The sequence below is a fragment of the Mytilus edulis genome, chromosome 4 (assembly GCF_963676685.1).
Source record: "Mytilus edulis chromosome 4, xbMytEdul2.2, whole genome shotgun sequence".
Classification (NCBI taxonomy): Eukaryota; Metazoa; Mollusca; class Bivalvia; order Mytilida; family Mytilidae; genus Mytilus; species Mytilus edulis.
This window is the reverse complement of record NC_092347.1, coordinates 6,746,734-6,773,685: the sequence shown is the minus strand read 5'-3', so window position 1 is coordinate 6,773,685 and position 26,952 is coordinate 6,746,734. Positions and strand designations below refer to the sequence as shown.

General features: G+C 31.7%; 1 protein-coding gene across 1 annotated transcript in view; it reads right to left on the bottom strand.

Annotated features, from left to right (window-relative positions):
- The window catches only part of LOC139518834 (adhesion G-protein coupled receptor V1-like), a 110,079-nt gene that overhangs the window by 34,137 nt on the left and 48,990 nt on the right, over positions 1-26,952 (bottom strand). Inside the window, exons 42-69 of the mRNA XM_071310451.1 lie at positions 26,554-26,679; positions 26,014-26,199; positions 25,271-25,410; positions 24,241-24,340; positions 23,804-23,983; positions 23,069-23,326; positions 22,533-22,617; positions 21,486-21,630; positions 19,283-19,424; positions 18,678-18,916; positions 16,726-16,910; positions 15,947-16,304; positions 14,422-14,568; positions 13,709-13,989; positions 13,155-13,420; positions 10,199-10,430; positions 9,688-9,892; positions 9,097-9,255; positions 8,477-8,624; positions 7,275-7,446; positions 6,746-6,875; positions 6,093-6,269; positions 5,444-5,683; positions 4,904-5,026; positions 3,022-3,189; positions 2,302-2,694; positions 1,556-1,750; positions 782-1,017 (exon numbers count right to left, since the gene is read on the bottom strand). Coding sequence (XP_071166552.1) covers positions 782-1,017; positions 1,556-1,750; positions 2,302-2,694; positions 3,022-3,189; positions 4,904-5,026; positions 5,444-5,683; positions 6,093-6,269; positions 6,746-6,875; positions 7,275-7,446; positions 8,477-8,624; positions 9,097-9,255; positions 9,688-9,892; positions 10,199-10,430; positions 13,155-13,420; positions 13,709-13,989; positions 14,422-14,568; positions 15,947-16,304; positions 16,726-16,910; positions 18,678-18,916; positions 19,283-19,424; positions 21,486-21,630; positions 22,533-22,617; positions 23,069-23,326; positions 23,804-23,983; positions 24,241-24,340; positions 25,271-25,410; positions 26,014-26,199; positions 26,554-26,679 — 5,416 coding nt within the window. The remainder of the gene's footprint in view (positions 1-781; positions 1,018-1,555; positions 1,751-2,301; positions 2,695-3,021; positions 3,190-4,903; positions 5,027-5,443; positions 5,684-6,092; positions 6,270-6,745; positions 6,876-7,274; positions 7,447-8,476; positions 8,625-9,096; positions 9,256-9,687; positions 9,893-10,198; positions 10,431-13,154; positions 13,421-13,708; positions 13,990-14,421; positions 14,569-15,946; positions 16,305-16,725; positions 16,911-18,677; positions 18,917-19,282; positions 19,425-21,485; positions 21,631-22,532; positions 22,618-23,068; positions 23,327-23,803; positions 23,984-24,240; positions 24,341-25,270; positions 25,411-26,013; positions 26,200-26,553; positions 26,680-26,952) is intronic.

Below are 26,952 nucleotides of genomic sequence, written 5' to 3'. Positions count from 1 at the left end.
AATACAACAGGTATTATTCTCTGTATAGTTCATTCACCAGGACCTTTAAATTTCTTCTAGGAGAAATATATCACTCATTGATTAATTTACCTGACCAAAAAATTATCTTTTTTTATTGAAATACTTCTATAAACTCACATAAACTGTATGCAATATTGTATTTATTCAATCTATCATTAATATATTTTCAATCTGTTTAATATAAAATCTGATTTAAAAAGTTTATTTTAGACACATATTTTAGTATTTTCCAATGAATATGCATGTTTTTGTTGTTGTTAATTTATAGACTATGTTTATGAAGACCTTAATTTAAAAATAATAATATTCAAATTTTTATTTATCAAACACACAAAAATATTGAATATTTGATCAGAAATCAACTTTTAATTTTTAAATCAGTATTAATATTGAACACATTAAAAACGAGTTTTTGGTATTGAATAAATACACCACATGAACACCACATGCAGTTTTGTGAGTCCTTTTAGTATTGGTATAAGTATTTTTCCATCATTGACAGTTCAATTTTTTGTTCAGGTAAATTAATCAATGAGTGATATATTTCTCTTGGAAGAAATTTAAAGGTCCGAGTGAATAAACTACACAGAGAACAATACCTGTTGTATTTGTTAGATGGGAAAATAGAACTGCCAAAAGATTAAATCGACAGGTAACTTGCAGGTGAATCTATGGAAAACTATCATAGGATTCGCTATAAATGTTTCTTATTTTATCTGTATCTGTTTGTTCTATTCTATTTGGTATGACTCCTACACACCTTGGTATACTAAGTCTAGCAGACGTCAGATTAAGATAGAACATCTCTGGACCTTCTGGTAAATCATCCTGTTGTATGGTGATTTCCACATTCCTTTGTTTCTGTTCATGTTCAAAGGTCAATGTCCCTGATGTTCCGTAGAAATCTTTATTGACCTCAGCTGTCCCAGGTGTGGTTGTGTACATCACCATTACTCTGTTGATCCTACCATATTGACGTAGTATAGGGATACTGACCTGTACAATTAAAAATAACAATCAATACTTTTTTATAACTTAACCAGATTGTACTTCTTTAGTAACTAAAAATAACTTAACAGTGATTGATCGAAGATTTTCAGATAGGGTCCAGATGGTTTATTTAAAAAAAAGTCAAAAATCAAAACAAAATTGCACAAAACCACCAGGACATTTTACAATTCAATATTTATGCAGTCATTTTTTCACTGTTAACTTCACACAGAACAAGAATGTGTACATAGCACACAGATGACCAACTCGCACAATCATTTTCTATGTTCAGTGGACCTTGAAATTGTGAATAAAACTCTTATTTGGCATTTAAAAACTTGAACCTGAAGCGGGACAGATGGACAGATGAACAGAAAAACAGACAGATGGACGAATAGAGAAACAGAAGCACTGACGGAAAAACATAATGGTGGGAGATAAAAAAATAATTTGTGCATTCAGGATTGTTCATTTCAAAAGTTTATGTAAAACAAACAGGAACTTTAAACATTGCAAAATAATGTAAATAATTATGAAGTCCTACTTTAGCAGTATCCTCTGTAACACTGGTAATTTCAGGTAATGTGAATTCAAATAGTCCATGTGGGTAGTCACTAGCAACATATATAATATTAGATTTAAATGTTCCTGGCTGACTAGATATAGTGGCGCCACCTGTAGCAGAATTAATCTGTAATGTATAGATCCTCCTTATTTCTGCAACTGTGTCATCTTTTGTCTGAAAAAATAAAAATACTTGACTAAATATATAGGTATTTGGATATATATATAAAAATAAATGATGTTGAATAACAACAATAATATCAATATGAAATGTAACTGTAAAACTAGTACATTGATTGCAGATTCTTCCTGTAATAGTTTATTGAATTATAACTAATAATGGCTTGTTGTAATTTCTTCCATACAACCTCTACCTTCATTATTTTTCGTCACTGTCTGACATTTACTTATGATGTGAATCTGCTTTGTGGCATACACATTTTGTAATTAAGAGGATAATATTTTAAAGCAATCATGACTTCTACAGAATTATACAAAATATAAAATTTTATAAATCCATAATCAATACACAAATAAAGATAAAAAGGCTGAGGAATGGAGGGAGACCATGTGTGTTTCTGGACATGCAAAAACATTTAAGCAATTCCCCTGCCTTTTGAAATCAGAAAATAATGTTTTCCACACAATAGTGTGGTTGAATTTTTGTGCTATAGATATATCATTATGACCATAAAACAGTTAATATATAAAATCATAATAGAATACCTGTAAAGTTATCTTAGCAGTTTGTTGAAGGTCCACAAACTGAACAGTTCCCTCTACTTGCATGAAAGCCTCTAAATCTCTTGGAGTTAACACCCATGTCACAGCTATATTGCCATAGATACCAGCTCCTCTAGTCAGAACAATCTCTACTTGGCCATTATATGTAGAACTGGACTCCCCTGGTTCCCCAATATAGACAGTGTTATAGTCTGGTAATATTCTGACTGTACCAGCTGATCCAAGGTCAGGAAGTAGGACAACTGAAGCATCCCCTCTGATGTGGGAGATATCAGCACTATTATCAGCTGATATCAGGGAGACTCTGAATTTCTCCTCACCTTCTAGTATATTGTCCATCTTAGTCTTAAGAGTGATGCTTTCAATAACATCTCCCTGCATAAAATTACATACATTGTTTTATACAATAGTTTAACACTGTAAGGCAAGAGACGTACACCTTTCAAACTCATCTATGCAGTAGCTCAAAGTGAAACGTTCATATATTATTGTATTGTGAACTTTTTATTTATGGAATTTGATGTTGATGGCCGATCTCTCATTTCACATTTTTCTACATTTGAAAAACATATTCTGGTATATAGATAACTTTTGAATCATCCACTTTATTTTAACTTTGTTAGATAGTTGTCTCATTGGCAATCATACCTCATCTCCTTGTGTTTATATAAAGACAGTGGATTTAAGCTAATGAAAATGAACCTGTGCAAAGACAACAATTCCAGCTATAGGTTCCATGAAATCATTAACAGCTTCAGCATTGAGTCTCCATTGTACATTAACTACACCTTCCATCCCTTGTATTCTCTCTATATCTAACGTTACTTCTCCATTGGGGTCATCTACACTGGTAGACTCCTTTACAGATACCTTAAATAAAACATTATATCTAATTCATAAAAATAAACATTGCATTGTGCAGTAGAAACTGTTTGAGAGACAATTACATTTTTGACTACTTAAAATTGACTTACAGATAATGTTTGTTGTTCCTTGTCAGGGTCAACTGTATCATTTTTTTAAAAAGTATTTTACTACCCTTTCCTCCATAATGACACCTTTTGACGCCACCCCCTTTACTCCATAATGACGTTGCTGGTCACGGCACCAATGTTGGGTTTTGTGTGTTAGTACTTCACGTTGTGTTCGATTAGGACTCTCAATAAAATACAAGCAAGTGTATGGTTCAATATTCATTCAAAAGCATAGAATCATAAGTACAATATACATTGTAACGCAACGTCACATCGTTAGCGGCGATGGCACACATACGAACGCATAACGTTCCCACAATCCTCGACATCTGTCTTTAGACGCCTGTGTAGTACCTTAATTGAAACGCTTCGACTACAAAATGTCTGCATAAGACTTAATAAAATTTGCATCTAATATAAAAAGGAAATTCATGAGATTATCATTATTGGAATTTTATTGATGAAATATTCGTTTTCACAATGCATAAAACGGATGATTTTTTTTTATTGAAAAATCCTATGCTAATCAAGTATTAAAAAAAAAAGTTCCATGGAGGAAAGGGTTAAGGGCATACGATACAGTTTTGATCCCATATTGAAATTTTGCTAACAATTTGCATGTAGGCTAATTTTTGCCTGATTAAATCAAATATGTTATAAAAAAATATACCTTCATGTGCTACTTTTTGAGTAAAATGAGGTTCAAATTTTATATACTTGCTCAAAATTTGGATTTGTGGAGGTATTTTTCCTTTCGACAGAAATACATAACTTTTTTGTTTTAAAAGATAAACAAACACATGCTGTTTTTTGTTAAATTATTTGAAAATTCTTTTTATATAAATGTCCTTTAAATTTGTACAATTTGTTTTTCAAATAACTCGTATTTATCAAATGTACATGAATGTAGTAATAACATAATTTTTTTGCTGCATATTTATCAAATTAAAAAAAAATGGCACTTTTTACGTTTTAATGAATATTGGCATACATAATCTTCTTATAAAAACAAACCAAATGGCATTTCTAAAACAGGGTTTAATGAACTTGTTTTCAAGTTAAATAAGTTTGAATGATAAAAATCAGTCTAAAACTGAATCGTTTCCCGATAAGTCATAGTTTGACGTCACAAAAATAACAATTTACGTTAGCAACATCATTACCTCCCCTGTAACTGTATTGTATGGGAAGATGAAAGGCTAATATCTTAAAGAGAACATTGACTGTACACATTCAATATAAAAAAATGTTTAAAATCAAACAATTAATCTTACAATTTACTAGAATGCCTTACTTAAAAATTTTAGCCTTAGAAGGTGGTCAGCTGTTTTGGGTTATAACATTTTTCTAAATTAGAAATCTTGAGTCGGTTTCACCAAAAAACTTAGGATTTAGATTGATTGTAAGTCATAAACAATTCAGTATACATTGTAGTTACAATAAATTTTAGTTGTAAGTTTTTTTGTGAAACCGACTGCATGTATTAATTCTTGAATTTGCTAGCTAATATGAACACTGTGCTTTTCATGAGTGTGTATAGCACACATTTTCTTCTACCACTTAAGATTGTTTAACATTCATATAACTTCAATATAGTAATATGACCTCACCTGATTCTGAACAAATCTAAACAATCCATTAGGAGAATCATTTTTCAGAATGGCTATCCTCACTCTGGTATTTGGTCCTAGGGCAGATCCTCCTGTCACTGTTAAGAGTTTGATATCAAAGGTCTAGAAAAAAAAATTATACATATATATATATATAGTCAATTTCTAAAATTGGTTTTCATAACAAAAAAAAGTCTCAAGAGATAAAAATTTTGAATTCTAGGTATAATAAGAGATCCTTAAAAGACCAATTGATTAACCTTGATTCAATACCTTATAAATAAATATGTTTAAACTACCTTAAATTTAAGAAAAAGATGAATTTGCAGATAATTGAGAATAAGGAAATGTGGTATGTTTGCCAATGGGTCAACTATTTATCAGAGTTCAAATGACACAAACTTAAGCAATTATAGGTTAATGCATAGCCTTTATGATGAAAACCCATACTGTATACCAGTAGCCATATATAAAAGGCCCTGACAGGCTGACATAAAAAATTTAAGTATATAAGAAGAATTGGAATATAATGTTCAGTACCTCCATCTCTTCTGCTATGGTGTCATCAAGTATAGTTATAGTTATCTGCCCTGATTCTTCTCCATCCATTAGAGTAACACTACCACTAGGTGGCTGAAAGTCAGAGAATGAGGCCTCTTTTGTTTCAGCTTCCCATGACACAGTAACAGTTCCCAGCAGACCAATAGTCCTCTTGACTTTCAGTGATATAGAACTGTTTTTACCATATTCTTCATAAGTGTCCATTCTTCCTTCAATATTCTGTAAATAATACCAGATATTGTGAAAATGAGTGTTTGTTTTATCATACCCAATTATGATGAACAGATATACTGCACTATAAATATCTCCATTTATTACCAGCAGCAGAGAGATATAGCACTGGCATAAACAATAATGACTGACAATGAACAAAAGGCAATTAACATTTTTTGCTTTGAATCACTAAGTTGATTTAATTTGCAAATAGTACAACTTGTGTTTTACTTTAATAGGTCATGCTTCAGATACGATTTAGTTATTTCCAAAATCTTTAAAAGCTGAGGATTAAAAGATCTATGGAGATTACCAGTTAATTCTTGAAAATACCCTATTACCTTATCAATATCAATCCTACATCTGGCATTAGGACTGATGACAACGGTATCTTGAGATTTTTTTACAAACTTACAGTAGTAACATCAAATTCCACAGATCCTCTAGCATTGTCATTCTCTGTTATAGTAATGGTTATGATATTCCCAGGGACCTTGACACTAGGTTCAGCACCAGGTGGAGGGGTCATCCCCATTACTGCAACACTGGTAATGTTCACAATAAATGATTCATCTGCTTCAGGAATGTCATCCTAAAAATAGAAGTTATGTATGTAAATACCCTTGATATCTAAAGAATAGGTCTATAGGGTCTAGGTCCAACTGATAGGGCCGCTTATGCTTACAGAAAGAAAGTCTATTGTTACTTTTTAACACTAAAACCCTTTTTACATATTGGAACAAGAACATGTTCATAGTACACAGATGCCCCACTCAAACTATCATTTTCTATGTTCAGTGGACTGTGAAATTGGGGTAATTTGGCATTAAAATTAGACAGATCATATCATTGGAAACATGTGTTTCAAGTTTCAAGAGATCAAAAACTACCGTTACCAAAATATCTAACCAAAAACTATAACCTGAAGCAGGACAGATAGACAAATGAATGAACAAATAAATGGACGCACAGACAGAAAAAACATCGAGCTCCTAAATCAGCATGAAAACTTAGAGCAAATTATAACATCTATAGATTCATTACTTCCATTCCAAATAAAACACCTACCTGTTTAATAACTAGCTGTACTGGTACCCTGGTTACATTCTCTTGCATAATTACAGTATTTATACTGGCTACATAGTCTTCACCTGATACTGCTCGTCTGTCAACAGGGTAACCAGTTGCTATTCCTGTCCTACAATGGAATTATCTCCCTTTTCAAAATACTCATACTTAAATCAATTCTATCATACATCAGTATTGTTGAAGCTCTGGTTTTTACAATGTTTTGTCTCTGACAAATTATAAATAAAAGTTTTCAGTAAAATGAGAATTCAAATACTTTGTGAGACAGCAACCCTACAAAACGTTTTTCAGAGATCTGTTTTTCTATTCAAACTTAAGTTTCTCAAAACACTAAAAAATTTAACTACATCCACAGTCAAAGAAATAACATATTTTTTCTAGTCTGTCAGGTTTATACAAAGGTCTTTTTATTGTAATTTAAAAACATTTCTTTTATAAATATGACCTAAAAAGTCAATGATTCTCTCAACATTATTTCTTCAGGTGGACAGTTACTATATAAACATACTGGAATGAAACTTGAAGTTGACCCATCATGCCTTGCTGCCTAGTGATGTATACTTCCTGTGTCAGGTCAGTACCATCAGGTTCTGGTAAGGTAACTGACTCTCTTTCCCAAAGAACTACACCATAAGGGGAATCATTAGCTTGTACAATTAACTTGGCTACATTGTTCTTTCCTGAAATGAAAAAAAATATTTTAGATGATATCATTATATCAGTTTAGTTTAAACATATTTTATTTGCTGAATTAAAGCAAAATGGATTAGACACAAGTAAATCATACTTATGAAGTCTTCTCCATAATACAATATAAGGTTACAATTATAGTATAATATAATGGACATGCATATAAAGCAAACAGTTTTTACAATATAATACTAGCTTTCATAGGTGAAAAAAGAGGAGAAAGTAAAAAGAGAAAAAGAAAGTTTGAAAAGTCGTATAATTCTGTGACGATGACGACGATGACGTTCTGTGCCAGTAATAATAATGCTCTATCAAGGCATAAGAAATCAGTTTGACCTTTAATTTCTATATAACACAAGAGCCAAGAAGGCTGAAAGTGCTGTTAAACTCAATCAATTAATCAATCAACCAATCAATCAATCAACTAATCAATCAACCAATCAATCAATCAACCAATCAATCAATCAACTAATCAATCAACCAATCAATCAATCAAACAACCAATCAATCAATCAATCAATCAAACAACCAATCAATCAATCATGTATTTTAACATTATTGTTAATATAATTGTAAACTATATATTTAATTTAGTATTGTACATTGATTTGAAATTTACATTACGAATTAGCATTTGAATCTTTTTCAAAAATGTACAAGTCAGAAACACTCCTTTGGGTCAATTCAACCAAAATATAAAATGAAACAAAAATGTTGTAAAACAAATTTTTGTGGATGTAATTTCAAAATTACCTTAGTTGGTAACTCATATTTTTAACAGAAGTCAAATTCCTCATGGACAACAATAGGATGATATAACACTTATTCATTTAAAATTTGATTTGATAAAAAAATGGCTTGTTCATACCCTTCTCCATACAGAACCTCTGTTAACAATTTCATGTTACTTAACTTGCCCCTATTACATAAGAACTTGTTGTTTATCCTTATCAAATAATTTAAAAGAAGGTTTACAGAAAAGAGACATGGATAATAAAAGTATCTGGTCACCAAGCTTACCAATAACAGCTCCACTTGTAGGATCTGTGGAACCTGATTCAATGATCTCAGTCAGACGTATATAACTTATCTCTGGTAATTCTGCTAGGTTGTCATTCAGAATAGTTATTCTTATATTGGCAACAGAATGTCCATTGGGAAACTCAATCTGTAATTTACGAAGTATGTATCAAATGAAAAATCAAAATTAAAGATGAGCAATAAAGTGTTCAATTATAAGCATTTACATTTATTATATTCATAATTACTGAAAACAACAAGCCTGTCCCCTTATTCATGATTATGACACCTATATCTGAAGATGCACTTACCATGAGCAATATAATGGGTGCTACTATTTAAGCAGGATCTTCTAACCCTTCTGGAACACCTGAAATCACCCTCAGTTTTTAGTGGAGTGTTGTGCTGCTTGGTCTTCAGTTTTCTATATATTGTTTTATGGATGACTTAATTTTCTTTTTTTGTCATGGCGTTGTCAGTTTCCCATAAACTTATGAGTTTTAAATGTCCCCTTGGCTTGTCAAGGTACTACAGTTCAAATAATGTATCTAAAACACTTCAATGTAAGAATATTTCACTGAAATACTACATTTCCTAAAATTTGTCGCATAAACACTTACTGTTCCCTGTAGAGGAGTTAGATCTGACAGTCCATTCTGGTCCCCTGTTATAGACCACCTGACCACCACTCTACCAAAGAAGCCATGTTTTCTCATGACCTTGACTTTTACTGTATTATCTTTGTCATCCTCCTCTATAACTAATTTCTCCAGTGATTCCTAAAACAAGACAAAATATGTCTATTCTCACACACTTCAGCTCATCATGTCAAACTGCTGGCCAAATATGAAGCTATTCTGTTCAAAAATTTCTGATAACAGTTATTCATTAACAATGGTTAATATTCAAACTTGATCCTTTCAGAGAGAATAAATATCATGGTTACTAAGGTTAAGTGGTATAGAAGTTTTTCAAATAATTTATTCTCTTGCCCCAAATAAGAAATGATATATTTTTCATACTATAACAATAACATAACAAGTGAAACTACAGAAAAGTTACAATCATAAATAGATTTTTTATGACTAAAAATCTCTGTCAGCATATGACAGAAAATAAAATAACTTGCTCTATTAACATTAAAATAAATAGGGCTTCCAAAAACAAGTACATTTTCGTAGCATATGTGTTTTATTAAGAAACTTACATACCTGAGGAAATTCTATAATTCCATTAGCATTGTCATTGGACAAGATATTGACTGTAATCATATTGTGTGGACCTATCTCAGCGCCACCTGTAGGGTCGCTAAGGGTTACATAGAAAGTCTCTGTTTCCTCCGGCTGGTCATCTTGTATGATGGCAACAGAGGTATGCAAGGTCTTCTGACCAGGTTCAAAGGTCATTGTGATAGTTCTGAAATAAAAAAATATGGATGACTTTAATTTCTCAGTGTTCAAAAGCGAATTTTCAAAGTATGGTAATCATGATAAGACAAAAAATTCAAAATAAGCAAATATAATTCTGCAATAAAATATAGGGTAAAATCTAAAATTGGAATATAAATAAGTTCTCCCTTTTAATTACAAAATATCTGATCTGCCATTTTGAAAGTAAGTTCTCCAAAACTCTGGCATTACTATGTCTCTATAAACCATTAAGACACAAAATTCAAAATTTGATAGAAAATTTAAAAAAAGTGTAACAATAACTGTATCTTACCTAGGGGAGAAGTCACTGTCTTTTATTTTCACAAATTGATATACAGTGGTGTTTTCTGTGGATCCTATGCCACCTACAGTCATAACAGCTAAGGCACCAGTTGTCTGTGGTATCAGTATAGGAAACATGGTATTCGCAGGGGGACCAGTCCATACTGATTTAAATTCTTTATCATGAATGTCCCAGGAAAATATCTCTGAATTTCCTATGCTGTTTGAAACTACCAAATAGGCTGAAATTGAGAAGTCAAATAAACAATTTGGTCTGAGTTAAACATACAATAACAGCCATTAAAAAATCTAAGGTACATAATATTGTAACTAGAGGCTCTAAAGAGCCTGTGTCGCTCACCTTGGTCTATGTGCATATTAAACAAAGGACACAAATGGATTCATGACAAAATTGTATTTTGGTGATGGTGATGTGTTTGAAGTTCTTACTTTACTGAACGATTTTGCTTCTTACAATTATATCTATAATGAACTTTGCCCATTAGTAACAGAGAACTATATTTGGTAAAAATTTACATAAATTTACCAAATTAATGAAAATTGTTAAAAATTGACTATAAAGGGCAATAACTCCTTAAGGGGTCAATTGACCATTTAGGTCATGTTGACTTATTTGTAGATCTTACTTTGCTGAACATTATTGCTGTTTACAGTTTATCGCTATCTATAATAGTATTCAAGATAACCAAAAACGGTAAAATTTCTTTAAAAATTACCAATTGGAGGGCAGCAACCCAACAACCAGTTGTCCAATTCATCTGAAAAATTCAGGGCAGATAGATATTGACTTGATTAACAATTTAACTTCTTGTCAGATTTGCTCTAGATGCTTTGGTTTCATAGTTATAAGCCAAAAACTGCATTTTACCCCTATGTTCTATTTTTAGCCGTGGCGGCCATCTTGGTTGAATGGCCAGGTCATCGGACACATTTTTCAAACTAGATACCCCAAAGATGATTGTGGCCTAGTAGTTTCAGTGGAGATTTTGTAAAAGATTACTTAGATTTATGAAAAATGGTTAAAGATTGACTATAAAGGGAAATAACTCCTAAAGGGGTCAACTGACCATTTTGGTCATGTTGACTTATTTGTAGATCTTACTTTGCTGAACATTATTGCTGTTTACAGTTTATCTCTATCTATAATAATATTCAAGATAATAACCAAAAACAGCAAAATTTCCATAAAATTACCAATTCAGGGGCAGCAACCCAACAACCGATTGACCGATTCATCTGAAAATTTCAGGGCAGATAGATCTTGACCTGATAAACATTTTTATCCCATGTCAGATTTCCTCAAAATGCTTTGGTTTTTGAGTTATAAGCCAAAAACTGCATTTTCCCCCTTTGTTCTATTTTTAGCCGTGGCGGCCATCTTGGTTGGTTGACCAGGTCACGCCACACATTTTTTAAACTAGATACCCCAAAGATGATTGTGGCCAAGTTTGGATTAATTTGGCCTAGTAGTTTCAGAGGAGAAGATTTTTGTAAAAGATTACTTTAAATAACGAAAAATGGTTAAAAATTGACTATAAAGGGCAATAACTCCTGAACGGGTCAACTGACCATTTTGGTCATGTTGACTTATTTGTAGATCTTACTTTGCTGAACATTATTGCTGTTTACAGTTTATCGCTATCTATAATAGTATCCAAGATAACCAAAAACGGCAAAATTTCTTTAAAAATTACCAATTGGAGGGCAGCAACCCAACAACCAGTTGTCCAATTCATCTGAAAATTTCAGGGCAGATAGATCTTGACCTGATAAACATTTTTATCCCGTCAGATTTCCTCAAAATGCTTTGGTTTTTGAGTTATAAGCCAAAAACGGCATTTTACCCCTATGTTCTATTTTTAGCGGTGGCGGCCATCTTGGTTGATTGACCAGGTCACGCCACACATTTTTTAAACTAGATACCCCAAAGATGATTGTGGCCAAGTTTGAATTAATTTGGCCCAGTAGTTTCAGAGGAGAAGATTTTTGTAAAAGATTACTTTAATTTACGAAAAATGGTTAAAAATTTACTATAAAGGGCAATAACTCCTAAACGGGTCAACTGACCATTTTGGTCATGTTGACTTATTTGTAGATCTTACTTTGCTAAACATTATTGCTGTTTACAGTTTATCTCTATCTATAATAATATTCAAGATAATAACCAAAAACAGCAAAATTTCCTCAAAATTACCAATTCAGGGGCAGCAACCCAACAACCAATTGACCGATTCATCTGAAAATTTCAGGGCAGATAGATCTTGACCTGATAAACATTTTTACCCCATGTCAGATTTGCTCTAAATGCTTTGGTTTTTGAGTTATAAGCCAAAAACTGCATTTTACCCCTATGTTCTATTTTTAGCCGTGGCGGCCATCTTGGTTGGTTGACCGGGTCACGCCACACATTTTTTAAACTAGATACCCCAATGATGATTGTGGCCAAGTTTGGTTTGATTTGGCCCAGTAGTTTCAGAGGAGAAGATTTTTGTAAAAGCTAACGCCGGACGACGACGGACGACGGACGACGGACACCGGACGCAAAGTGATGAGAAAAGCTCACTTGGCCCTTTGGGCCAGGTGAGCTAAAAAACATTTTTGAGGGGAAAAGACCAGAAACAGTAGGATAAACAGATTATATTTTGTTCTGTGTATGTATGTTACGGGTGCTAGAATTTCTCGCTACATTGAAGACCTGTTGGTGACCTTCTGCTGTTGTTTTATTTCTATGGTCGGGTTGTTGTCTCTTTGGCACATTCCCTATTTCCATTCTCAATTTTATTAAACAAGAATGTATTCACAATACACAGATGTCCGACTTGCACTGTAATTTTCTATGTTCAGTGGAGCATTAAATTGGGGTCGAAACTCTAATTTAAAATTAGACAGATTATACCAAAGACATCAATATGTAGAAACCCTAATAATCTATACAAATATCTTACCTGTATTATCTGAGCCAATAAAAGCTGATGTTGTTTCTACGCGATATGTGTTTAAATCACTATGCTTGAAAAACATCTGTGTTGTTGAGTCCCATCTATAGACCCAGGATTTCTGGGGACTGTTGACAGAGTCTCCTCTATTGTTAGCAAATACCAATATATTAAGAGACTGTATGAGTAGGTGTGTGACGTCTACAGCTCCCTCAGTTCTGATTCTCTGATGCTCAGAAAATTTTGTATCTGCATTTAATTTATATATGACTGAGCTGAAACATAGAAAATAGTGTATAAACAGTGTTGACTGGTCAAAATCTTTTGAAGTATATCTAAAAAAAAATAAAATAACTATGACTTTAATTTTATCAGAAAGCTTTTGATAATATAAAATCAGTATGATTAAATTTGCATTTTAAAAAGTGTAACTCATTGAACAAATTTAGGTTAATTCCAAGGTCTCAAACTTACAAAACCTCAAGTTTCCTACCTTAAAATAGTTCCATTTTGAATTTCCTTCTTTTCATTCCAAGCAACATAAATATTGATTTAAGACTTACTCAACGATATAAGTAGTTTGAACAGAATTATAATTATTAGCCACTGCCATATAAACAACTCCCTCCATCTCAAATACAGCTACTGCTTCTGCACCCTGATTGTCTAGAGATTGCCATGCTGCAAAAGTGAACATTCCTATAGAATGGTCCCATTTGTAAATGTCAACAGGAACCAGTGTGTTACCATTGTTATCCTTGGAGTTAGCAAATACCAGAAAGTTATCTGTTCCCGATGTGAACGATTTCACATCTCTTGCTCCTGATGTTGGTAAATCTTGGATCTGTATGGTAGAAAATGCATATATTCTACACAACAACTACAGCAATCGTCAATATGAATAACAATTACAAACACTTTAATGGTGAGATCAGTTGGTTAATTGTGTTTTGTTTTATGTCTGTCCAGTGGATAATATTTCATGCATATTGAGGATGAAAACAATAAATACAATAAGTGGTATTTTTTTACAATAAAGGTTGAAACAATTTGACTGTCACTGTAAAACAATGGTAAGCATTAGAAAAGAATAATACCAAACATTTTATTTCTCTAAAGAAACAAATAATAATTGAACTGAAATTATAGAAAAATAATGAATATATGTTGCAATGTTCACTTATGTGTGAAACTTTCATATCCAATTCATTTGTTATTCTTGCAATTTCATTGTGTAAAATGATAATCTAAATAAATTAGTAATATAGATATTTACTACTAGTAAGGTTCCATCTGTATTAACTTTGTAAATCCTTGACTTGCTCTGGTACCTTCGTACATTTCCTGTGTTACTGATGACCAAATAAGTGATGCCACCTATACTTAATGAGACAGCTGCAGAGGCAATATCTGTTTCTATTGTCTGAAATTAAACAATGTTATTTAAAGACAAGAGTGCACACACTGAAATGTCTCGCCTTCTTTACTAATCATTGATATTATGTTGATAGTCCTAAGTATAATGCTTTATTACAACTGTCACATAAACTTAACATTAACCAAGATAGCTAAACAAAGACCAATGAACCATGAAAATGAGGTCAAGGTCAGACGAACCATGCCAGGCAGACATGTACAGCTAACAAAGCTGCCATACAACAAATATACTGTAGTTGACCTATTACTTAAAGTTCAAGAAAATAGACCAAAACATAAAAACTTAACACTGTGCAATGAACCGTGCAATTGAGGACATGGTCAAATAAAACCTGCGGGACTGACATATAGATCATAATATATTTCCATACACCAAATATAGTTGACCTTTGGCATATAATATTAGATAAAAAGACCAAAACTTAAAAACTTAACTTTGACCACTGAACCATGAAAATGAGGTCAAGGTCAGATGACATCTGTCCGCTAGACATGTCCACCTTACAATCATTCCATACAACAAATATAGTAGACCTATTGCATAAAGTATGAGAAAAACAGACCAAAACACAAAATTTAACTATAACCACTGAACCATGAAAATGAGGTCAAGGTCAGATGACACCTGCCAGTTGGACATGTACACCTTCCAGTCCTTCCATACACCAAATATACTAGCCTTATTGCTTATAGTATCTGAGATATGGACTTGACCACCAAAACTTAACCTTGTTCACTGATCCATGAAATGAGGTCAAGGTCAAGTGAAAACTGTCTGACAGGCATGAGGACCTTGCATATTACTTATAATAATAGAAAATTCAACATTACAAAAATTCTGAACTTTTTTTTCAAGTGGTCACTGAACCATGAAAATGAGGTCAAGGACATTGGACATGTGACTGACAGAAACTTCGTAACATGAGGCATCTATATACAAAGTATGAAGCATCCAGGTCTTTCACTTTCTAAAATATGAACCTTTTAAGAAGTTAGCTAATGCCGCCGCCGGATCACTATCCCTATGTCGAGCTATCTGCAACAAAAGTCGCAGGCTCGACAAAAAACTGCTAATAAAATGTTTAGATTTTAGGGGTTTTATCATTTTCAAACAAACAAAAAAAAAGATTTGATTGTGAATTTGTACATAGAATATAAGTATTAATGATATATTTGCCACTGGACATTAAGTAAACATCAAGCATGTCAATTAATCATGAAGTTTGGACATAGAATGTTAGTATTAACCATATATGAGTGTAGTTTGTATCAACTATATGAGTACCTACTTGTTTGTTTGGTGTATCTATGATGAAATTCTTTAAAACATATCCAATAATCTCAAATATTTAAATTGATTATACCTGTAACGGTATCATCTCTCCCTGCCATTTAAACAGAGTAGAATGATACAATCTGTCAACATTTATAGTTCCAGCAGATCCATCACTACCAATGGCAGACGTCAATTCTCCCACTCGGAAATTTGTGAGCATGACAATATACACCATACCACTGTATGTGTAACTGTACCATGTAACCACCTGTATAGAGGGTATTGACTGTAAGCTTGTCAAGGTCACCAAGGAAAGGTCAGTGTCAGTAACGGCTGTTCCAGGCTGTGTTGCCATGTCAACAGATATCCTACCATCTGTTCCCTGGGATCTCTGTATGTCAAAGAATATCAAACCAACATTTTCATCTACAGTTATGGTCTTGTTGCTGAAAAACAAACAATTTAAACCTCCAATTTTTGTTTATAAATAATATGATTTGACTTCAAATCAATACACTAAAAAAAACTTTGGATTCTGAATCTAAAATATTCAATTTATTAAACTGCAGATTAAGATAAACATTTTCCTTGTACATTGAGTGTTGTAAAATTTCAAAATATTGGCTGCATGGAGACGTAGAATTTACTTTAATTGCTGTTTCCATTATTGATACAGGTAATTACGTGGTGAGAAATCACAAAATACAACTTATTTTCGAGAGGGGTTTATCAAAAATTTGTCTAATTGGTCAAAACCAGTTTGAATGCATGCAAAAATGTTATGAAACTATATCACTCATGCTTAAACTAGTTTTACTAAACAAGAAAATAATGCATTGCATAAAATTCACTAAAAGATATACTTACGTTGTTCCCCTGGCGTATATTTGCATAAGTCCATTAGGTGAATCGTTAGGGTTTATAATGACAACTTTATCTGTATGCTGTCCCAGTAATCCCCCATTACTTGGTTGTAATAGTCTGACAGTAAATCTTTCTATCTGTTCTGGCTGACTGTCATCCACTGCCTCTAATTCTAATATAGCTGAATCCTACAAAACAATCAAACAACAAGAATTTTATTTTTCATGAAGAATTAATAAACAGCTGCGCCATGAGCGCATGATACACCTGTCGTCTTGTGTGAAAGTTTTATGCAATAATCATAAATAGTTTCTGAGAAAGTTTTAAGCAATAACCATATATTGTTTTTTGAGATACGGAGGGACATATGAACCCCCCCCTTCCTCCTAAATATCACTAAAATAAAATTTTGATTCAAAACCAAAAAGTATACAGATCTTTAGATTAATATAACAAAGAAGTGTGTAAAGTTTTAAGCAAAATCATAAATTGTTTTTGAGATACGGCGCGACATGTAAAAAAAACCTCCCCCTTTTTTACAAAATACTAAATAACTGAAAAATAAAATTTTGAATCATCACCAAAAAATATACAGATGTTTAGATTAATATAACAAAGAAGTGTGTGAAGTTTTAAGCAATAATTATAAATCATTTTTAAGATACGACAGGACATGTAAAAAAAACCTCCCCCTTTTTTACAAAATACTCAATAACTCAAAAATGAAATTTTGAATCATCACCAAAAAGTATACATATCTTAAGATTAATATAACTAAGAATTGTGTAAAGTTTTAAGCAATAATCACAAATTGTTTTTTGATATAAGGTGCGACATGTGAAAAAAAACAAACCCTGTTTTAGTTACAAAGTGCTGTAACTCAAAAAGTTTTAATCTTATTATCACCAAAAAGTATACAGATCATTTGAACATCATAAGAAACAAATATAATAAGTTTCATGAAATTTGGATAAGTCGTTCTCAAGTTACGGTGCAACATGTTTACGCCGGACAGACGGATAGACGGTACGATGGACAAAATTTTGACGGGCGTATAAAAATCAGATGAATGTGAGGAATTGAAATATGAAAAGAGACTCCAAAAACTAATTAAATTAAGCTTTAAACAGGATATCTCCTTCAATCATCAATGGTTTAAAAGCTCAATTTCTCAAAACAGAACTCAATTCTGTATCAAATTCAAATTATTCAAATACATCAAAGAAATGGTAAATAAGACAAATCATTGTTTGCAAACTTACATATGTAAAATTGAGAATGGAAATGGGGAATGTGTCAAAGAGACAACAACCCGTGCCTATTTATTTTAACTTCATTACTTCTAAAATGGTAAAGAAGGAAAATTAAAAAAATCACAACATAAGATAAATATCAATTAGCTTTAAAATTTCATGAGATTTGGTTAGACTAAATAGATTTGTCCCTTTGAGTTGTAATACCACCAAATCATGGTACGTCACATCCGGTTGTATACTAAAATAGGTAGGAAAAAAATATTCCCTTGAATTTGACAGTTGTAGGTAATTAATCCTACATTTTGTTGCAGTAAAACATTTCTGTGACATATGTTTATGACAAAGCATAATTATTATTTTATTTGGGGTTTATATAGAATATTTTGTAAACTTGAGCCAATGAGGTTACGTGGTGACTAAATCTTGTGCACAAGTTAAATAAGGGGAGAAATTTTTATTGATTAACTTCCAGTGATGGCTATTTTCTTATATGCAATGAAATGTTATGTGATTTTTTTTCTATGGTAGTGGACAGGATAAAACTTTACTCATGCCAAGTATTTCTTTATTTGAAACAAAATAATAAATTCTGAACATTTTTTTGAAAAGTGCAAATTTAACACAGATTAATAGGGGGAAATCAATGGTGGTATTACACACCTTTACAATCCTTACAAACCAATACTTTAGATGAATTACCTGTTTATCTTGGAATACGATAATACTCTGCATAGGTGACAGATCATTAACATTAGATACTTGTTCTGGTATAACCTGGTAGGGAACATTGACCACACCATAAATCCCTGGTCCTCTGACTACCTTCAACATGGCCACACCCTTCACGTCACCACTTGTCTCCTCAACAGTGACTGCTGTGTCAGTCTCAAAACTAAATGATCCACTAGCATCATCATTGGCTAAGATTGTCACATTGGCTGAAAATATTTAAACATGTAATTACTTATTTTCTAATTTACAGGTATCTTGTTCAATATTTTGTTTGTTCAGGACAGTTATTCAAAAGAGCTGTGTAATTTTACTTGTTGACCTTCATTAGAAACACCAGAATCTGAAAGTCTTTCAGAAAAAAAAAAGAAAAAAAAAATAACATCACATTGTGTATTAAACAGGGCTACCACGAAACATGTGATTCCTTTTAATTGCAAGAATACTTTAAAGTTGGGTTTTTTTTTTTGCTTTTTGAAACAGATAGGATATAATTATGTACGTGTGAGTTTCTAGTATAGCACCATTTAGCATACCTCTACTAGGTGTCCCCAGTATAGCACCATTTAGCATACCTCTATTAGGTGTCCCCAGTATAGCACCATTTCTAGGATTAGCCAAAATGACTTCAAACATTTCATCTGGTTCTGGTGTATCATCATTGTTTATCTCTATCATAATGTACTTCCTATTCTCTCCTTTCTTGAAAGTCACTTCCTGTTAAAATTAAAAAACAAAATGGCTAATAGTAGTACATATGATTTTATGATAAATCACTTTTAAAAAGTAAAAGCACAAAAATACCGAATGCTGAGAAAAATTCAATACGGAAAATCCCTAATCAAATAGCAAAATCAAAAGCTCAAACACATCAAACGAATGGATAACAACTGTCATATTCCTGACTTAGTTCAAGCATTTTCTTATGTAGAAGAGCAGACTTATTCAAGGAATTATGACTATTGAACAGCGATATACTACTGTTGCCTTTATTTAGAATAAATTCTATCCATCAGTAACAAAGTTTTAATGACTTTCAAAAGAAGGTTTAACATCTGTCCCCTTTTATGAATTAATGTTTGGAAAATAATTCATTTTTTCTTTGTAACATACAATTCTTCTTGGATGGATGGATGTCAAATATTACATGTATCTTAGGACAAGAAAATGTGGTAAATGGTGATCTGATATCAATATGAAATTTATGTTATACTTATAGATTATCGTTTATCATCTCAAAGAGATTGATTTTCTCGCTTGAGCCAGTACAGCGAAAGGGAGAAAAGCAATTGAGTTGAGATGACCAATGACAATCTGTTTATCGCTATTTTACCTATGACGATGTTCTCAATTTCATGTCAATTTCATTAGCAACCCAACGTGCTGCCTTAGTTTCTAGCGATAATTTTCCATCTCAAGCGAGTATCATGATATGAAAATTATCAGAAAAAAAGATCAAAGGAAAATGCACAAAATAGCAATAATAATCTATCTCCATCAGCTGGAATTTTCAATACTCTATTCGCATAAATTATAATTTAGGAACCTTTTAAGCTGAAAATGACTTTGATAAGCAGTAAAAATTGACACAGTTGCTCAAATCAACATTTTTTTGTTATTGCTGTGAATGAACAATTTTCATTTCAACAGACCTAATTAAACTATATATTTTTTTGAACAGGTTTAAAAAAAATGCATACACAATCTATTAGTTCAATAATGCTAGATAGAGGTTCACTATTATGTAGATACACATCAAAGTTTATGATATAAGAAATTATAAGAATAAATAATATAAGCCAGGTTCATACACATATTCTTACACAAAGCAATAAATTTTTCATATCTTTTGAAATTTGTTTGCTTTATCACTCAGGTTCCCTTTCTCAAATATAAAATGCAAAACACTTGTTAACTGATCACAAATGTAAGTGCATTGGTTATACATTTATTTAATTGTGAGAAATTCCCAACATCTCAAAGTTGTAGCCCTCATTATTCAGAAAATTTTGGGAGCTTGAAAGGATTTTTTCAAAATACAAATGTAAGGATGCGTATGAAAACCTGCAGAGTAAATAAACTTTAGGAATAACTCAAAGCACATAAAAAATGGCATATATACAGCAATGGTGACAGCTTTACCTGCATGCTGGAGATCCCTCCACCTTTATTCCTAAATAAAAAGTGACATGTGAATCAAAGAAATTAAAAAATGTGAATGAAAAATGTGAATACACTACATGCAACTTGTATGTATGTGAATTAATTTTTCTTGTAATAAAACATATGTAAAGGTGAAAAAGTAAAACAATCTTAAAGCCTAAGTTGTTTATACAAATGTTTGTTTCCAATCAAAACAATTGATAATATTTATTTGAACCTTTCAACATTAAAATACTCATCTTCAAATTGAAAATTTCATTTCAGAAAGATACTGCGATGAATCAAAGATAACTTTTATTTTCAAACTTACACCAAGATGTAGTTAAATGAAATTGGACACCCTATATTTATCATGCTTTTTAACTACATATGATCAAATGGTTGAAAGTCACCCACCTCCTAAATTATTGATCATTATCATTCTATAGTGACAATAATATCTTGATGTAAATAATTGATATATCCATATTATCAAGCACCTTCACACCTAAATTATTTTAAATATTTGTTCACCAAATAAATTGTGAAACAATTAAAAAATGATAATTTTAAAAATACTGTTGTTTCCAATAAAAGTTGATCAGACAGATTGATACAACAGTACAAACATAGTACCTTTGGATCAAACCGAAAGTCTTGTCCTTGTGTAGTCCCATCAGTAATACCCTGGGCATAACAAAACACTGTCACTTCCCCAAATGTTCCTTCATCTCTCATTATAGTTAGTGTTATATTCTTTGTGATTTCATCTACTGCAACACTGTTAAGAAATATGAAATTAAAACCAAATTTTCAAAGTATTTCTAGTTTTCAAACTATTTGTTTTCTCTCTGATGAAAATTGCAATATTTTTACAGGACAAAAATTTGTAAAGAAACAATGGCAGTACAATAATAACATGATAAATCACATATATTTCTAAGATAATTATTTAAATACATTAATTTCATTTTTTACCTTGCCTCTTTTGGCACAACAGAGTCTTTCATTCAATAAATTATGAATTTACAAACAGTTGTCTGTACGCATAGTTTTTTGAGGTTCTTTCTTACACAAATAACATATGAAGTTCACTTATACTGTTGTATAAAATTTCTTAGATAAAATCTAAGCTTTTTCAGGTCCGTTCATATTAATTTAGAAATTTCATTTTTTTATGTATCCTTATTTGTAATTGCCTGTCAAAATTAAAATAATAGCTATACCAACAAGTCCCTAGATAAAGCAACATACAGTAATCATTACATCGAGTACATACCTGTGGGAGTCTGATCCAAACATTGAGTTCATACCTGTGGGAATCTGATCCAAACATTGAGTACATACCTGTGGGAATCTGATCCAAACATTGAGTACATACCTGTGGGAATCTGATCCAAACATTGAGTACATACCTGTGGGAATCTGATACAAACATTGAGTACATACCTGTGGGAATCTGATCCAAACATTGAGTACATACCTGTGGGAATCTGATACAAACATTGAGTACATACCTGTGGGAATCTGATCCAAACATTGAGTACCTGTGGGAATCTGATCCAAACATTGAGTACATAGCAGTGGGAATCTGATCCAAACATTGAGTACATACCTGTGGGAATCTGATCCAAACATTGAGTACATACCTGTGGGAATCTGATCCAAACATTGAGTACATACCTGTGGGAATCTGATCCAAACATTATGATTCCTTTAGTTCCATCATTAGCTGATATAACTATCTCAGAGGTTGTGTCCTTTGTACCTGAAAATGAAGTTTAATAATTTTTATTTAAACACTTTGATTAATAAGGGGAGATAATTGCACAATTTTTTTTTTTAATATAAAATGTGCATTGCAATTTTTTTTTTAAATGAATGTAAAAATACTGAAAATGAATGAATCCTTAGAAAGGTGAACAACCATGATTTTTACAAATAAGTACAAACTTCAGATGGCATAGTTCTCAGTATGCATTCTTAAAAAAAAAAAACCAGCTACACTACGAGTGCCAATAAAGCCTTATTGTGCATATTGAATTTTTTTAAGAATAAAAAGGGATATTTCATATATAATCCTGGAACAACAATCCTAAAAATTCCAAACAATGAAACTTCTTTGTTTTGACACCACAATCCACAATTATTTTTTTTATTCAGATATACTGTTTTATTTGTGAGTAAGATTATATATATATTACAATACAAATACTTACCTAACTGAGGTGGCATGTTGGACACTTGTGAGTTATTCAGTAGAATAACACCAGTCAGCACTACTATAAAGACTTCATCCAGCTCTGGTTCACTATCTTCTTTAACTCTAACTCTTATTGTAGCATAGGAGATTCCATTACCAATGTCAACATATCCCTGTAAGGCCTCAAAATCATCCCCAGCAGTAGCCTTAAGGAGGTCCTCTGACAGGGGAGTCACAGAACCCTCTTTTATTTCATATGATACTCTTATATTACCTGATGATAAAGTAGCAATAAATCATATCTCTTATTATGCAAATTACTAACTCTAGGAGGTCATGCATGAACAGTTTTGTGTATAATGTCTAGTCAGTGAATAACATATAGACTTTTCTTAGAAGTCATTTGTGTACTTTTTGGTGAATACTAGTAATTGTGTTCAAAGCATTTGTAAAGATAAAATGCTAAAAATAACTTTGCCAATCTTACTGTTTTATTTATAAATAAGTAATTTCGGGTTAAAACTCCAATTTTAGTAAAATGAAAGACTTTTTGTCTGATTTTTTAAATAGAACGTCTTGTTACAATATTTGAAATACCTCTCACCATGATATAACCTTTTTGTACTGACGCAGCATCAATCAACCAATTTAACTACTTGCAGATATACAAAATGACTTAGAAATTAAAAGAAGAAGGTATGATAAAAAAAAATATCTCACCAAAAGTAAAATGAATATAATTTCAACAAACCTATATTTCCAAATTTTCTTTCTATCTGTAGATTGATCATGACATCTTGTTCCTCTTTTACAATCTCTAAAGATGTCTGACTAAACTGTAATAATCCATGGGGATAGTTACTACTGTTGATAGTTATGGTGGCCATCTTTAATTGTGGATCTATGATGGCTGCTCCTGTGGCTCCAATACCTAATATATAAAACATTGTTAGTCACTACTGTGATTGACGTGACATTTGTAGATGAATGTTACATTTTGCAAGTTTCTGTAAAAATTGTAATCTTTCAATTTTCTAATGAATGATAAAAAAAACACCACTGGAAGTAGTAAAAGTTTCACTTTAACCCATTGACTTATATATCAAACAGAAATGTTTAATATTTTTTTTGTAGTTAAGGTTTAATGCCCTGGCCTAGTCACTTTCTTATTTGGAATGATATACTTACCGACAGTTCTAATATTAGACAGAAGAACTTGATATTCTTCATTCACTTCTGGTGTGTTATCATCCAAAATACTTAGTATCACATCTTTTGATGTATCTCCCTTCAAAAATGAACAAAACTACAATGCTCAAAATATACTGCTTAATAGCATTATAACTAACTCGATATAAGGAGACAATGTGTATACATTTTACATTGAACAAATTGTTTTTTTTTCTTTTTATAATGTCTACCTGCAAAACAGCTTGTAACTATAGAGAGACATATAGATTCCACAACTGCAACAAGTGTGTTACCATATTTCTCCACTCGAGACAGTTAAATTTTAATATTTAAAGCGTGAAACTTGCGGTGCTTTTTAAAAAATTAAAATCTAACTGTTGAGAGTGGTTAAATATCATAATACATGAGTTATAGTGGTGGAATCTGTTTCTCTAATGTTTTTTATCCTTTTTTTTCAAAGATTTAAAGAAAGTTGTGTACTTTTTATGTGATTTCAGGCATGGTCGCCTTTTTCAATGAAGTAACAATACAAAAATTTAAAAAAAAAACAAGAAAATTAAACATCACAATTAAATTCCTACCAATTATTTGCCCAGAACAGATTTTTCACTAGTGAGGAGAAATATTTTTCTCACACCTATTTAGAAATGTGAAAATAGCGCAAAAATTAGAGAAAAACAGATTCAAAATGATTATTAGGAATATTATACACCATACAATTAAAGGCTTGGAATTGAAAATAGTTCGTAAGATTTCGAGAATATTTAGCAAATATAATTTAGTGGCACATAGAACTAACTGTGACCACAAACAATTTCCAGAACAAAAACCTGCAATATATTTAGCAGCATTATAATGAAAAAGCAAGCTAGAACTAATTTAAACATTCATCAAACATTTTGACTGAAGACATAAAATAGTTGCACTTATATTGAAATATTTTTACTGGTATGGTATTCTTTATTGTGGCCTGATAAAAAAAGATACATAGTTTTACAGGGTATTTTTGTCATTCATAAGACCTTACAGGTAAGAATACAAGTGTTCCATTGATGTGTGAGAACCCTGTAACTGGGTCTACTCCATTCAGTCCATGTATCCTCCACTCAACCATGACTGTACCAAATGATGATCTGGCTCTTGTAATAGTCAATGTTATATCACTACCTGAAAATACAATATATCAAAATTATCTATATATCCAACAATAAAAAAGTATCTACCGACGTACATTCATAATATTCCTAGGGTTATGAAATATGAAAAAAATATTAAAATAGATATTATTATTAAAATAAAAACATCACCAAACAGCTTCATTAAAAGTAATAGTCGAATTACAAATACCAAATTTAAGAATTTATTTTTCAAAAGGTTTCAGGCAATTTGCAGTTGAAAGCTTTTATTGATAAAAAGCAAAAGAAAATATTCAAGGGAAATAACCTACAAACCTGTCAAACTAAAATAGTGGAACTTTGGTGAGCTAATTAGGCATTTATAGTTTCTTGTTTGTATTGTTTAACATTTGTCATTTCAGGGCTTTTTATAGCTGACTATGCATTATCAACTTTGCCCATTGTTGAAGTTCATACAGTGACCTTCAGTTGTTGAGTTCTGTGTCGCTTGGTCTCTTGTGGAGAGTGTTTATATGTCAGCAAAATGATTAATGAAACATCAAAGAATGATCCTCTGTCATCTGATTCAGTAGTTTGACACAGTAACGTAATTTTTAGGGGGTAGTCATGCCTGTAAATATAATTTAGTCTTTACCTTCTTTTCCAACCAAAGCAGTTGTTCCAAATCCTATAATACCAGCAATATTGTCATTTTCTAATATCACTATGGTTACCATTGCATCTTGGGAAAGTTCTGCACCACCTTGAGGGTTTCTCAGTTTAACTATAACAGTTTTATTATGTTCTGGTACAGTATCATCTAAGATGGTTACTGTGATCACTAAAATGAAAAAAATATGATTTGCATTTATGTTTGGCTTTACATTTATTTCACTTCTGTTATACAGCTTTTGTGATAAATTTGGATTTTATAAGTTGATAAACAATAATTTAATCTAGAAATAAGAGGGTTTTGATTGGAATATTGACATTTTTTTCTATCAAATTATATCAGATACTTCTCTGTAACACACAACCTTTTTTAAACATCAGGTTTTCTTCTTCAAAAACGAAACAAACTTTATCTTACACAAAATTCTTGAAATATCAATCTTTTTGTTTTACAAATGTATATTTTTCTTCAAAACTGTGACTTTTCAAATTCAATAGTTATAATTAGGTAAGTAATACTTACATTTACTTGCCACACCAGAGGTGAACTGTAGTGTAGCCCCATCCCCTGTGTAATCCACACCATATGTAGCAGTACTCGCTCCTATATCTATATACCAGTCTATACTAACATCATCTAAATTACCTCCTAAAATAGTTCATATTCTAATGAAACATGTGGACTCTGTTTAAATGTATTTTTATGAAAAATTATTACTCTGTCTCTAGAAGAATATTTTTTTTTGCAATCCCCCCTTTATCAACTTTCTGTTATGATGACATCTATATTTGGTTTAGAGGTCAAACTCACTTTTAATTAAATAGTGTATGTTAAAAAAAATTCATAGTATGCACTAAGCATGGTCCAAAAGGGTAGTAAGTTGCCCTTCTTCCTATACGCTTGTTAAAAACCTTGAAACTG